Source organism: Misgurnus anguillicaudatus, chromosome 21, assembly GCF_027580225.2.
Source record: "Misgurnus anguillicaudatus chromosome 21, ASM2758022v2, whole genome shotgun sequence".
NCBI classification, from domain to species: Eukaryota; Metazoa; Chordata; class Actinopteri; order Cypriniformes; family Cobitidae; genus Misgurnus; species Misgurnus anguillicaudatus.
In genome coordinates, this window is record NC_073357.2 from 14,266,207 (window position 1) to 14,282,232 (window position 16,026).

General features: G+C 37.2%; 1 protein-coding gene across 2 annotated transcripts in view; it reads right to left on the bottom strand.

Moving 5' to 3' along the window:
• The window catches only part of LOC141348955 (signal-induced proliferation-associated protein 1-like), a 195,660-nt gene that overhangs the window by 74,087 nt on the left and 105,547 nt on the right, over positions 1 to 16,026 (bottom strand). For both annotated transcript variants that reach the window (XM_073859681.1, XM_073859682.1), the window contains exons 4-5: positions 4,750 to 4,938; positions 4,233 to 4,407 (exon numbers count right to left, since the gene is read on the bottom strand). In XM_073859681.1, coding sequence (XP_073715782.1) covers positions 4,233 to 4,407; positions 4,750 to 4,938 — 364 coding nt within the window. The remainder of the gene's footprint in view (positions 1 to 4,232; positions 4,408 to 4,749; positions 4,939 to 16,026) is intronic.

Below are 16,026 nucleotides of genomic sequence, written 5' to 3' on the forward strand. Positions count from 1 at the left end.
TGGTGTGGCTGTTGATCAAGTGCACAACGTTGTTCTATGGTGAGTAATGTTGTTTATTTAGATGCTAATCGGTTGCGGCTGGTTATTTCAATAACTGACTTGTTGTCAGCCGGCTCGTTATTGTGGGGAGTCCGAAACGTGACGCTAGACGAAACAAACTGTGATTGGTTGTTTGACATGTCGGTCAAACAGCTCGTGGGCAGGCTTTGTCCAGAAAAAGCAGCGAAAAACACCAGACCTTCAGTATTGAAGGTCTGGCTACGCGAGACTACACTGTACCTTAACGTATATGTGCATGTGTACATCACTTTTGAATAAGAAACTATAACAAGTCTATAAACAAGTCTATACTTGACTGCACGTCACATTTTTGAAATTATTTATACTGCTTTAAATCGTAATGCAATGTGACATTAAACTTATTTAGTAAAAAAGTTATTGGGCTGCTATATACAAAAAAGAGCCTGCGCACAGTGAAAGGAAATATAGGCTAAATGAACACAAAAACCGAACACTTTTTAAATAGCCCATTAAAGTGTTTAAGTTAATTTACTAAATAAAGAAAGAAAAAGAAATTGCTAGAATAATGTTAGACTCTGAGGTAAAACAAAATGACAAATTAATATTTTGTCACATTAAATGTTATAACATTTAATTCACTTTAGGTTAACAGATATTTTGCAGCGATTTTTGTGTGAGCATATCAGTGAACACCCCTGACCACTCGGTTTCACGTCTTTGTAAACGAAAGTTTCATGCATTTTAGGAAGGATTGTTCCAGTGCACCTATACACCCGTTGTAGAGGTGGGAGGTGAAACAACAAACACCCGAAAATTCTCGGGGCAGCCGCATATGTCAATAAACAATCTGAAAACAGGGCTTTAAGTGTAAAATACCGAACTTGTCCTTTAAGAAACATATATCTGATCCTTGTTTACAATTTTATATTTTAAAATATCTATGCATTATATATAAACCTATATGCATCAAGGCGCGCATGCACATACGCCCCCACACACATTATATAACCACCGCACCACCCCAGTGAATTGGAGCATTACCACTGTGGTGGTAAAATACTGCCACCATCACAGCCTTAGTGCATGGCACACAGTCTAAAAGGGCGTGTCCGAATCCACAACCTACTTGGATTCGAACCCAGCCTCTATGTCAAGTTCATCACAAGAACAAAGTGGATTTAATGTCACATAAAAATAATAACAGTGTTAATATGGTTTGTCTATTTCAATTTGAAAATTTGCAACAAAGCTCAGTGCAAGTAGTCCATTATATTATGTTTGAGTGTGTGTGTGTGTGGGGGGGGGGTTGGCATATGTGGTTTACAGGGACATCAGTAGTGTATAATGAAATGAAAACATGAAGTGTCCCCATAAACTAAATGCCTTAAAGGGGCGGTGAATTTGTCGATTTTATTGTTGTATACTGTTGTCTGATGTCTACTTATGATGTTCACGTGGTTTTTACATTCAAAAACATCAAAAGCAATAAGCAGAGGTGGAAAAAGTACTAAAATATTGTACTCAAGTAAAAGTAAAGTTACTTTAATAATATTTTACTTAAGTAAAAGTAAAGTTACTTGTCTAAAAATCTACTCAAGTAAAAGTAAAAAGTAAGTCATTTTAACTTTACTCAGAGTAAAAGTTACTTTTTTTACAGCGGGGAGAGGTGGAGGATTGTAGTATAGTTCAAAAACGACAAGGGAATATAAATCTCAAACTAGTTGTTTTTAATTGAAGGAACATCTTTACAATTAAACTGCAATAACAAAAAGTTAATAAAATAAAAAGCTTTTTTAAAGTAAGAAACATTTATGGAATTGTTTAATGATTTTTACATGTGAGTTATGCACTTTTGAAGGTGGTCAGCAGCTTGTAAATACAATCACTATAGTAAGGTTGTAATTGATGTATTGCTGGTAACATACATTATTTTATTAAACTATATATCTAGTTTAAATGAGCATATAATGAGATGAGTGCCATGTCTATATACATTTGACACTTTATTATCTTCTTACTTTCCTGACCTGGGTACCTGATGACATTTATTCTTCTCTGTCTCTCGCGCGAGCTCTCTCTCTCTTGCTCTCTCTCTCTCGCGCGCTCTCTCTCTCTCTCTCTCTCTCTCTCTGCAATGTCTAATGACCTGCGCATTCTCGAGGACGTTTTGAAGTTCTGTTTGACTTGACGCGAAGCTGCTAGACCTTGGAAGATAATGCGCATGGTATTAAAACGTGTCGTGCAATTTCTTACTTAAGAGCATGAATCCTACCTTTCATAGAAATGAAACACTCGCTTCGCGTCAGTGGAAAGTGGTCGCTTAAATATGACCAGGGGTTTCTTTCATAAGATTTGAACTGAGGCGGGTCTGCATTAGCGCGCGCCTGTCTCGTCCGTCTCCATGGTTCTTTTTGCGCGTTCCCCGGGCCCCGCCGATTTACATCCATTTCGCGTCTTTATCACTTTGCTTTTTAAAATATTTTTTTACTCAGTAACGGATATGATTTAAAATGTAGCGAAGTACAATACTTTAAATAAAACATACTTAAGTAAAAGTAAAAGTACAGATTTTAAAAACTACTCAAAAAAGTAAAAATACACAAAAAAACTACTCAATTACAGTAACGTGAGTAAATGTAATTCGTTACTTTCCACCTCTGGCAATAAGTAATACGCTATTTTGTAACATGGATTAGTGGCTCTCTGGAGAAATGGTTCGTTTGAAGGGGCGGGCCGCACTGTAGACCTCGACGTAAATGCCCACTGCTATAATTGGACAGCTTCATTCCCCGTCATTACATGTGGGCAAATGTTTTAAAAACATTAATGTGTAAAAATAGCAGCCGAAAACACATATATGTTTGAGCCACAAAAGATTCTGGGTGCTAAAGATGATACACATAAATGACAATATGTATAGTAAAGTAGAAACAAAAATTTAAACTCGACGTGATTAAATTACCGTATACAACACAGTAAGCGTGCATCAGAATCTAAACTGCGGCTGATAAATCCTTATCAATAACTTAGCATATTTCTATTGTGCTTGTGAGGTTGCTTTGACATACACGTAACGTTACATACCACAGTTATTTGATAAAAAAAAGCTTTGTTGAGTGTTTGACCTTTCAAACGCAACTCGCCTAAAATACCGTATACAACACAGTAAGCGGGCATCAGAATCTAAACTGCGGCTGATAAATCCTTCTTTATCAATAACTTTGTATATTTCTACCATTAAATTACAGTCGTGTTGTTAAGTGTTGTACCTTTATGAATCGTTTAATGTTTTTAGTACATTAACACAGTCAAACATACGTGTTTAGACACGGATGTTACAACAGACATATCAAGCGATCTCTTCTAACAAAGCAATAGTGAAACGCAGTAACTTAAATAAACTTACTGTGTATACTGCTGTGTTATTTTTGTCAGATCCAATATAAGTGGTGTTTTTAATCACAGTCTCTCTGCAAATCCAGCATCGACTTCTTTACAAATGAATTCGTGAACACAAAGTAAACAAACGCGAGCTGGAACTTCTTCAAAAGCAAACTTTATCCACGCATTCCTAATGTTGAGCCTCCGTTATCAAGCGGCTGTGTTCTTCCCATAGACCGTTCTTCCACAACCAAAAATGTGTTTCCATGGTTACTTCAGATCACCGCGTCAAAATAAAAGTCTCTCAGAAAATGTTTTATTTAAAAGTCATTTTGGTTACATTTGGCAATCTTTAAAGATATGTTTACTTATTGTTGAGACACACGTGTGTCACGCGAAGCTGTGGGAGGGGCTACAAAAGTGGTCCTTGTATTTGGCTATGGGGAGGTGCTTTAGTTCTACTTTGACGTCATATTTTTCCGAATTCCACACTTGGTGTTACACTGGCTTGGTGCCAAAAACTGTTATATTTCAGTAGCATGGACATTTTCAGTTCTGAAACTTGCAGGATGTTCATTTAAGTATGATGACCTCTTATATAACAAATTATCAAGTCAAAATTGTGTATTTGATTCACCGCTCCTTTAAAAACATACTAAATGGTACTTTTTCAAAGATGAAACACTGCCCACAGTTTGTAATGGTTGGGGTAGGTAGGGAAATAGAATATACAGTTTGTACAGTATAAAATGCATTGCATCTATGGAATCCCCGTAAACAACATATACCAACGTGTGTGTGTTTGTGTGTGTGTGAAGTTGTTTTCTTACTCTTGGTGTCTAGTTGAGCTCTGTATTTCTCCCAACTCTTTAGTCTCACTCTGTCGCCGAGAAGGTCCAGAAACTCATCAAAAGCAGAGCTTGCACTCTCATTGTTATACATGTCCTCTTCTGTACTCTGCCCTGCTCGGCAGTACATAATACCTACTTTACGCTGGAAATTTAGCTTTAGACACACACAAACACACGCACACACAGACACACAAACACATAATACCATGTAAATGTAAATAACGTCTAAAATTTCAAAGCACACATCATTATTCTTACTCATTCAAATGTCCAAAGACTTAATTCATAAAGTGAACATTAAAGATTGCTAACACTGACAACATTTCTTGATGGCTAGTTGAGTTAACTAATTAAAGCTGCAATTTGTAACTTTTGTCTCTCTATGGCCATCTCTGTTTTAAACTAATTTAAATGTAACTTTAAATGTATTTATTTATAAGTGAAATTAGGCCAAAATTACTTTATATCATTTTTCAACAAAAAAAATCTTACTCACTCCCTGCTCATCCAGTTTGAGGAGTGTATCTCTGACTTTAGGAGATGTAGAAGCCAGTCTAAGACATTGTAGGTTGAGATCAGGCAAAATGAATTCTAGTAATCTCTTAGGTGAAAGGCCACGTGGTGTGGTGTGGCGTGCTGCAGAGGGAACAGACTCCTCCAAAATGGAACCACGCAGGGTCTTCAGCTACATGTAAAAAAAGGGACATGCATTAAAAACTGCTGCTTTAAAACAACTGCACTGTGACATCATATATAGAAACAGAATTTAAACACTGTCAATGGACCTTACGCTAGAGGTCTTTACAGAGGACCTGAGACCTGACCTAGGACTCGTAATGGTCCCGGTCTATATTGTAGTACTTTGTATTTAATCCGGGACGGAACTGGTAGCCAGTGGAGTTGATGGAGAATGGGGGTGATGTGAGCAGATCGTTTAGTATATGTTAGGAGCCTGGTTGCAGAGTTTTGGACGTATTGCAATCTTTGAAGGGATTTGTTGGGAAGACCAAGGAAAAGTGAGTTACAATAATCTAGGCGTGACATGATGAAGCAGTGAACCAAAGTCTGTGCATCACTAATAGAGAGGAAGGGTCGGAGGCGGGCAATGTTGCGGAGGTGAAAGAAGGCAGTTTTAGTGAGTGATTTGATAGGATGATCAAAACTGAGAGTGGAGTCAAATTTAATGCTGAGGTTTTTGACAACAAGGGTGAACAGGTGAATCATCAATATTAAGAGTGAAAGTGTACGGTTTGGAGAGCATGGTTTTAGGGCCAATCAGCAGAATTTCAGTTATATAAACCGTAGTAAAATGTGCAATGACCATGTCTGCTGTAAATACCAAAATAGCAAAAAGAGCATTTCAGTCAGACATTGTTTATTTACATTCATTTGGTGGGTAATACTCGTGCACACGCACTAACAATCTCAATGGGAGGTTGCCAGGGTCCGAAATTAACACCCGCCAAGCCCCAAATGCGGGTAGATGTTCAGTTTGGCGACTAAATTCAAAAGGATACCCGCCACACTGGCGGGTGATTTTCATACCAAAATATGAATGCAATATAATGTGTTTGCCAGTAACTAATCTGGGAACGAGGTGAGCTAGCCACAGAACGTCTCTACGCTCAAAGTCTCGCACTAGAGACGGTCTGTTTCTAGCTAGTACTGCAGGCTTGCGGTCAGCAGTTATCTGCTGCATATTAGCTATCAAAATGCATCCCCGCCCTGCCCGTCGGGCTATCTTGACTTATAGGGAGGAAAAAATACATTTAAATGCTTATGCATTCTTTCACAGATTTGGATGTGTAATAATGGTGTATGAAATTCAGGCATATGGGTATTTAAATTACGTTTGAGCGCGCGCTCGAGTTTAACTTTCACTTTCGCAATCGCGCGAAAAGACGCAGTACAGGAAGCAATCCGTCATGATTTGTCATGGATTTGTTGGGCAAATCCTCTAACTACGTCTTGTCAGTCATTACTATCCCCACGTAAGAAAATTAAATCTCTCGCAGCAAGCTTTTTAAAGTGATAAAGATTATACGGGCAGTGAAGAGAGTGACTCTGTGCACAATCGCTCTTAAAGCGACAGTAGCCCCTGTTTTTCTGATAGAAAAAATGATCCAATCTGTAACTGGATGGTCCAAACTGTAAGTTTTGTGACCCAATAAACCCCTTTTAAATGGTGAGTATATCTGGTGTGGGGATGAGCAGGAAAAGTTGGTTTACATGGAAATCCGTCTTTTTGTTTATTTAAAAACAACAGCATCAAAACAACAACAAGAATAGCAGATTAAACATTGTGGTTAGAGGCCCTATTGGCTTTGTATTGGCAAAATTTGGCCAGTGGTAAAACTAATTGAATAAGCCTGTGCTATGCCCACAAAGTCAAGTGGCATTTTCTTATCTGTGACTTCAGTTAATATTTCAGAATCTGATGTATAGATATTTCACTTTGGTTAGAAGAAAAATTTGTACTGATGTTTGATATGTACTGAAAATTTATATGTCTTATTTGTGTTTTGATAGATGTTTTGTCTTAATATTCTACATTAAAAGTAATGTATTTTTTATTCGAGCTACTTGCATTCATTTCGGGCTACCAAAAACTGAAGAGTGCCTGCCCGAAGGGCTACCAGGGATTTAGAAATTTTGCGAGCCCTGCCATGAATAGAGCAAATAAAAACAATGTTCATGTGACAAAAAAAGGCTGTTTATTATTCTGGCCGGTAAGAAATATGCTTGGCTGGTGGATTTTTTCATCTACCAGTCCCCGTGGCAGGTGAGCCAAAAAGTTAATTTCGGACCCTGGAGGTTGCTCGGTGGTAGTGTGGGAGGGGCATGAAAATTGTAAACATTCGAAATCGTCTCAATCCTCCAGAGTTGCCGACTGTAGCTTTAAGGAAGTCGCACAACAGGTGAAAAGCGAGTCGTGTATTTAAAAATCAAACACATTATTTTCTATGAATGTACACACACACCGAAGCCGTCTGACGGCAGCTGTCCGCTGTGACATTGGATGCTGCTCAACATCATATTTGTCCCAAATTGTTAACGTTTAACATGGGCTGCTACTGCATATTTTGCATCTTGAAGTAGACTCTGTCTGACTTACATCCATCCATCCGTCACGTACACTGCCGTCGCAAAATTCTCCAAGCATTTGGAAAATGTGTATTTTGATCACTGGTTGGAATTATGTGTCTAGAGTTTTGAAGAGTGAGTGAAAAAACTTTATTAATCGCGAAAGGGAAACTGGTTTGCCACCAACTTTAACCATACAGCCAACAAACTAACACTGAGGCATAATTAAAAGCTCATTAAAAGAGCTTCTGAATCCATTAACTCTTTCGCCGCCAGCATTTTTCATGATTTTCACAAAAGTTTAATGCCTTCCAGAAAATGCTCCTTTTTAAATATATAAACATACAATTTGAAATAATGTTCTAAGTTTTCTCAAAACGAAAAGTCTCGACTGAGCATTCTTCATTAAGACGTTAGTGTTCTCTTTCCAGTTTAATTTTTCATCCAAATGGACACCTAAAAATGTATATGACTGCACAATTTAAATCAGCTGGCCATTAATTGTGAATGGAAGGACCTTCTTCTTCTTTCTAAAATCAATCACTATCTTTAGTCTTCCCTATGTTGAGTTTTAAAAAGTTTGACTCACACCAGCTGGAAAAAGACTGAACCTCCCCTTCTGTAAGCAAAGTCATCACCTTGATTAAGTAGTCCTACTTAGACAGTGTCATCAGAAATTTTTTTGTACCAGACAGGATGACTGCTAATGCCTGTAGTCAGCAGTATAGAGAATAAAAAGGGAGATAGAACTGGGGCCTGAGGTGCTCTAGTATTAGTTAAAATAATGTCAGACTGTTACCAAACCTAATAAATTGGTCGTGATTACAAATAATCTAAAAACCAAACAATAGTTGTATTATGCCATTTAAAATTTATTTATTTATTAGCTAAAATATGTGACTGTGTAGTATTAAAAGCACTTGAAAAAAACATGATCCTAACAGAGCTGGCAGTAGTTTCAAGATGACTATAAATATTATGTAGCATAAATAAAAGTGCATCATCTACCCCCACATCCTTCCTATATGCAAATTGCAAGGGATTCTGAAAAACAGACACCTGCTTAGTCAGATGATCAAGTCCAGCCCTTTCAAAACACTTCATAATGTGTGACGTCAAAGCTATAGGCCTCAGATTAGCAAGACTATTTGACACCTTGGCTTTTTTGGGAATAGGAATAAGGCAAGATGTTTTCCACATAACCAGTATTTTAGCAGAGGACAAAGAAAACAGTGAATAAAGGACAGAGCATAACTGATCAGCACACACTATTAGGCAACGTGGATGGACACCATCAGGGCCTTCTGCCTTCTTTGGTTTATTACGCCTTGAAGGACAGGGTTGTGTGTTGCAGGTTAACCACCATTGTCGATTAATAGGTACATAAATCACTCAAGATATGTATATCATTTTAAAAATGTCTCAAAATGGTCTTAAAGACCTTTTTTTAACGTTTTTGGTATTAACTTTTTTTACGCAATTCGGCGATGACGTCACGTTGGATGTTGATGAAAGTAAATGAAAGCCTCCGCCAGAGCCATAGAGATAGATAAGACATTTTTTGCCGTTGAATACTTACTTATATAATATGGAAATCATATATACATAGTAGGAAATATATAATGTGGTATACTGCAAGGTTACCATGCTAATTATTATTTCTGATATATGTGGAGATATATAAACCTTTGCAAATCTGCTGATTTGATCCATTCATGTCCTGACCACTAGGCTAGAGATTTTAAACATCCTTAATCCACACTTACTAATCTAATAATATCTAAAATATATTGTTTTGTGAAATAAAAGGATGCTTTGTTATATTGTTTATACGATCATAACGAATCACACGATAATTATACGCAGAAGCAGAGGTCAGCAGCTGCAGCACACTCAGATCCGACCGCATACATACTGTAATAAACAGGCGTTCGGCGGCTTTTTACATCAAAGGCTGACAGGCTATGCCATTTGGGCATGGACCGCTTACTGATCCCCGTATTTATTTAAATCCTGGACATGGTTGGACCTGCCGAACAGGTTGAGCATTTTTATTTACTTTGTTGAGCAGAGAGGCTGCACAGTTTGACCAGCGGGCTGCGGCCACACATCAGGCCACCAGACGGTGTTGCTAATATAACTCACTATTACTATTATCAGACGGGCGCACTGGGAAAGTCCCGACTCTCCCGATTGCCACTCCGCTACTGGCTGTAAGGAAGTGAGTGCGCTTTGGTCGCTGGTCGAGGAGCTTACCCCGCAACCAGATATGATGTGCCTCACTCAGCTTCCAGGATTTGAGGCATGCTGCCTGAATCCGTTTGTGCTGAAGATAGCATACACCAATTTCAGGCAGGATCATGGTCCCATGTTAATTGTTTGTTTACTTTCTATGCAAAGTTATGCTCTCTGGCTGCCTGTTTATCTCTTAATCTAGTATCCATGTATTTATCTATAATCTGAATACTGTACTTTACTCATCTCTTTAGTCACTCTCAATGCTCTCAAGGCGGGTTTGGTAAATTCTCTCCCCAACATGACGTAATACAGTGTGTTGTACGGGAAAGGAGAATAATTGCAAACCGCTGTACTTTTTCATATTATATTACGTTTTGTGATACCCAGCAACATAAAATACAATGTTTAACAGTTAAAATGTTTATTACTAACAAGCAAATTGCACAAATTTGTTGAAAAATGAACCCTGCAAAATGCCCTTGAACTGCTGACGGACCTCTTCAGTGTCCTCAGAACTGCTCTGCCTAAGATTAGAGGGGCCATTCTCATGTAGAGAAGAGAGCTCTGCATTTTATATTTTGGGGGTTTTGCTGTCGCTGGAGGAAGCCAGTGCTGTCCAATGACCGGAGTAACATTAACACATTCACCCCCATTAACGAGTTATCTCGTCAATTATGAGTTAATATTTAACTAATAAATATGCCTTTTCTGGACAAATTTCAAAGTGAAAGTGTAATACTGATTTTATCCACTAATTTATCAAAAACGGAAGTTAAAAAGATTTAATGATTTATTTTAACTGCCTTTATGTTTGATAGTCATTCTGAGTCTGATCTCTAACACAAATTCCTTTACAAAAACGCAATTTTTTAAGCTTTTTGCTCAAAATGTTGTATTTTTAAAGAGAAATATCCATATTTCAGTGGTTAAATTAAGTGGAAAAAGTAAATATATAATGAAACGTTTTTTCCCCATTTTGTTTGTTTGTTTGTTTGTTTGTTTGTTTGTTTATTGTTTGTTTGAAAGCAGACGGTGTGTTCTTTAATTTGATATAATTTGTATGTTTATATATTTATAGAAGATAATTTTTCCTGCAAGGAATTTTGAGAAACTTTTGTTAAAATCACAAAAATGCAGGTGGGCAACTTTTCTCAAAAAGGCTGGCGGTGAATGAGTTAAAGAAGTATGCTTTAACAAATATGACATTTAATTAATATGACATAGACGCACATCTGTATCTAAAATAAAACAGACAGGAGAGCAAGTGAGTGATGTTTGGACTTTTCATTACATTTACATGACGTTTAGGATATTAGGCTTTAAGCAGACATTTTCAAACAGAGATTTAAAAAGTGAGGAAGGAAAGTGGAATATTTGAAAATATACGCATTTTCTTTATAGGCATGTTTAGAAAAAAAATAAATAGGCTATAATAATATATAATATAATGTATATAATAACAATAATATAGATTATGTTTAATAATATATAATACAGAAAATATAATAATATAAAATATTATTATGTAAATTTTATATATCAGCATTACTATAAACATTATAATTATAGCCTAGTATTTGATTATAGTGTATGTGATTATTGTGTATGAGTGGTTTTAGTTTTTCTTGAATTGTTGCTTACTTTTAGAAGACATTTTGCTACAAATGTTTTTGTTAAATCACGATTTGTTCGTGAAAACATCCGTACGCACATCTCACACACAAATTTGTGCGTACACATGCTTAGTGAATGAGATCCAGTATCTTTCTAAAGAGGGACCCAGGTTTGAATATAGACATCCACAAGATTTGTGAATTGTTCATATACAAAGAGGTTTCTATAAAATGAAGTATCAGTGTACAGCAAATATTCAATCCTCTTTTATGGGGCACTGTAAGTTTCCAATGCCGTCAAAGTTCAACTAAACATTAGTTTTAATGTAGATGAAGTGTATTTAAATGCCACTTTAAGTTCAATTAAATTGCACTTTTAGCACATTTTTGTGTTATTTAAAATACAAACGAAAGCCAGAATTTAAGGTACTTCCAATGTCATTGCTAGCAATTTGGAGTATGTTTTTAGTATACTAATACTAGGTGTAGTGCATCTCACTCAAAGTTTGATTACAATACAATTTTATTATGCCTGAAATGTTTTATTGTCACTACACTATTAGAACGGATGTGTTAAAAACAACTCAATGAGTGTTAGTTTAGGGACAACACACTAAATGCGTTGTCCCAGAATACACACATCTCTGTGTTATTATTGGAACAACATTACTTTTAACACAGCTTGTGTTTTATTTTAACACAAATTCACACAAAATGCCTTTAAATCAACACAAATTGACACATAAGGGTGGTTTCCAGGACTAGGCCTTAGTTAAATAAGAAAATATAACTAGTTTTAACAAAAACACCTTACTAAAAACATGTCATGACTGGTAAACAGGATATGTGAAGTGAGGATGCAAGTGCAGAGTTTGACTGAATAAATAACATTTAATAAATAAACGGGAAACAAAACACGAAAATCAAAATAACAGCAGGTAGGTAAAACACAGGAACAGATAAATGTGGAACAAGGTACAAACATAGTAGCAATGACAATGATCCGGCGATGAGTGATACACAGGCTATGTTTACACGTGGACGGCTATTTTCATAAACGGACATTTCAACCTCTCCAGTTTCAAAAATAATATCGTGCACACATGTCAGTTTTCAGAAAAGTGTTTATTTACACGTATCCGTGCATATATGCCGTCAAGAGAAGCTCAAGCCCACGTAAGCCAATTACCGGCAGCGCTGGTGGTGACGCGAACTGGTTCCTTAATGTTGGAGGGAGGAGTTGTTGCAGTAGGTGATCGATGAAGTCAAAGTACCGCGAAAGCGAGTTGAGGAATCACACGTAGGGGTCTAATTTCGAATCGCTCTCGCGGTACTTGGACATCATGCGTCTGTCGGTTCTTACAGCGCCGCATGAAGTCAAACACGCGTAAAATTGCTGACCTCCGAGCACTCGTCTCTGCTCTTCGACATAATGGAGCAGCTGTATTTGCAAATACAAACACACGAAACGAGTTTGCACGAACATAAATATGATATTGGAAGCGTTCAGAGTAGCAGTCACATGTAAACATAGGTCGCACTTTTGACATAGGTGCGAGCTCTGGCGCATACTCTGTGACGTTGCCTGCTTAAACATCCATTTGTCTCAGTTTACATGCATCCGTGCAACCGAAGATTTTCAAGATCTCCACTCTGGACGGGGTTTTTAGAAACAATCGATTTCAGAGGCGAGTTCTCCATTTGCATGTAAACGAGGGGCACAAACGAAGGTAAATCTCTTAGTTTTTAAAAATAACCATGTACGTGTAAACAGCACCACAAACACGGGTATCAATACACAAGCACTAATAACACACAAGTGGAATGAATAAGGTGAAGATTAACAATGTCCAGGTGACGACAAATGGAACAGACACAAAACATGACACGGATCACCGTGACAAAACATTACAAAACAAAGGGCACTGATGTATTTTAAGATATGTCAGTGCAAGTTGTTTTTAGTTTGGACAGCTCTTACATTTATTTTAGTCTAGAACTAGTCTAATCCCTGTCCGGGAAACCGCCCCATAATGTGTTAAAAGCATGACACAAAAAATGTGTCAAAAATTAACACATCCTTTCTTAAAGTGTATTATAAAATAGTATGTCCTTAGTGTACTTTAAGTATAACATAAATGCATGTCCAACACGCAGCTTACGCAATGTCGCACCACATATCCTATTCAATGTGTCTATATTGTATTAGAGCACTTAAAATTTGGTGCTTTAATTCTCTGATGCTGACCAATTGATGTTAAACATGACACCTCATACAAAGAACTCTCTAAGGATTTGAGAATTAGAATTGTTGCTCTTTACTAGGATGGCCAAGGCTAAAAGAAGATCTATAACAACCTACAGTACAGTGGCCAGGATCATACAGAGGCCAACATTGCTTTAAAGGTTGTACTCTGGATTTAAAATAAGAAAATGGGACTTAGATAAGCCCCAGAGGGGGAATGAGGAAGATTTTATTAACCAAAAGTACAAAGGAATTAAGTATAATCTACATGAATAATACCATTTACAAATTATTTCACCATTATGTATTTGAGTTATTCTATGCATATATTAACGTCTTGGTTAATATCTTAACCTTGGTTCCCTGAGGGAAAGAGACATTGCGTCCGCTAGGGGTGGGCGGAATGACCAAAAATCTATTCCACGGAATGAGTCATTTTATTTCACGGAACTGTATATTTCACGGTATAAATGTTTTTCAGTTTATATTGTTTTTTGATTATAAAAATTTACAGAAATTTGCAACTCAATCTAGCTTTTAACTAAATGCCCACCGCAGTTTTAAATTATGAGCAATTTAATGTTAATAATGTTAAAGTGAAAAGGCCCAGAAGATAACAACAGATTAAGTCTTGATAATTTTTGTTAATTATCTAGACTATATAAGCTATAGTATGCCTTCATTGTATTTTGTATTTATGCATACATTACATTAAAAATAGGCAATATGTAAAATGAACAGGTATAAATAGCCTATATGCAAAAACCTACAGACAGGATGAATACCTATAGCCTATATGAGAGACGAAGCTCTAGATATTATAAATATGACAGTTGATAGGATGTGATGATCATGAAGTCTGTTTTAAGGTCTTGACACCCTTTACTTTCTATTAGACCTTAACATTTGCGTCTCTTTCTCGTCTTTCCGATTAAATATGTTTGTATAAGCAAATGGCGCGTCAAACTACATCGCTCCAGCAGCGCACGTGTCACTGATATAAACGCAAGTTTTGTCTTAGCTTGCTTAAAGTTCACAAAACTTTACAACTATTAGCATTATGTGCGAGAAGAACCCTTCATTTGGCGTCGCAGCTCCTTGCGGGTGCCTAGAGAGACCTCTGCATGCGAGAGACCGACCGGCTGCTGCATGAGCAGAGATAGAGAGCGCAGAGTTAGCCACACCCACTTATTTGCATTCCGCGGAATAGACGGAATAGAAAAATCTGTTACGTCTGACATTTTATTCCACGGTAACGGAATATACCGTCATACCGCCCAGCCCTAGCGTCCGCTGACGCTATGGGAACTCCTTCTTCCGGTTTCTCTAAAGTTTTTATTGAATAACGCCTATACTGACCAATGCCGCCCATAACAGCATATAGGGGTGGGACTTCTGCTACTAAAAAGCCCATTTAGGTGGCAAAATACTCAGATTCTTTCGACTGAACGAACAGTAGAGCTGATCTCAGCAGTGACACGCAGCTTACGCAATGTCTTGTTCCCATCTGTCAGGGAACTGAGGTTATGATAGTAACCGAGATGTTCCCTATCCAGAGCGGTCACTCAACATTGCGTCCACAGATGCTATGGGAGATTGTTTCCAATCACGCTGTGAGAACAGTGAAGAGCAGCCACAGTGGAGCTATTCAAGTCTGTGCACCGCAATGCTTAGCTGAGCACATATCACAATCCCAGCCCAGTGGATGTAAGACAACATGAAGTAGATTACAGGCTTGTGCACAATTCAGAATTGAATTGAGAATGACTCCTAAATTCCAATTCAATTCTTGAATTTGAATAAAATTTGAATTGATGTCAAAACCCGGATCTAGAATTACAATTCGAATTTGAATTGAAGGATGCAGAATTGCAATTCAATAGAAATTCAAATAAATTAATATACATATTATACAGTAAGTGAAGTGTTAAAAATTAAGCTTTTAGTATATGTCAGATATGATTGCATTACATATTCCATAAATTAAATTAGTTTGAACTACTTGTACAGATTACATTAACAGGAAATGTTTTCCCACAGCAATTAATGTTAAAAACTCTAGTCACATAACAAATAATTAACTTAGATTTTTTGCAATTGTAATTTTATGGAACACGATGGAACATGACTTTTTTCCCAGAATGCTTTACTTTAACCAGGTATTTAAAATGGTTGCCAAACAATTTTCCAAAGTTACTTTCCTAACACTGAATGTATGTGAGATTCTTTTTGTTGTGTGACTGTGGAATTTCTTTGAATTGCCATGAATTTAATTCCACTTCCTGTCATTCCAATTCAAATTCAAATTCAACTTCCTGTAGGGCGGAGTCAATTCAATTCAAATTCCAATTCATGAATTGAATGGAGGCCAATTCTGAAATTCTGACAAGCCTGGTAGATTAGATGCCTCTAGGGCAGAGATGGGCAACTTCAGTCCAGGGGCGGTGTCCTCGGGCGGTGTCCTGCAGAATTTAGCTCCAACTTGCCTCAGCACACCTGCCTAAAAGTTTCTAGTATCCCTAGTAACCTTAATTGGCTGCTTCAGGTGTGTTTGATTATGGTTGGGGCTGAACTCTGCAGGGCACCGGCCCTC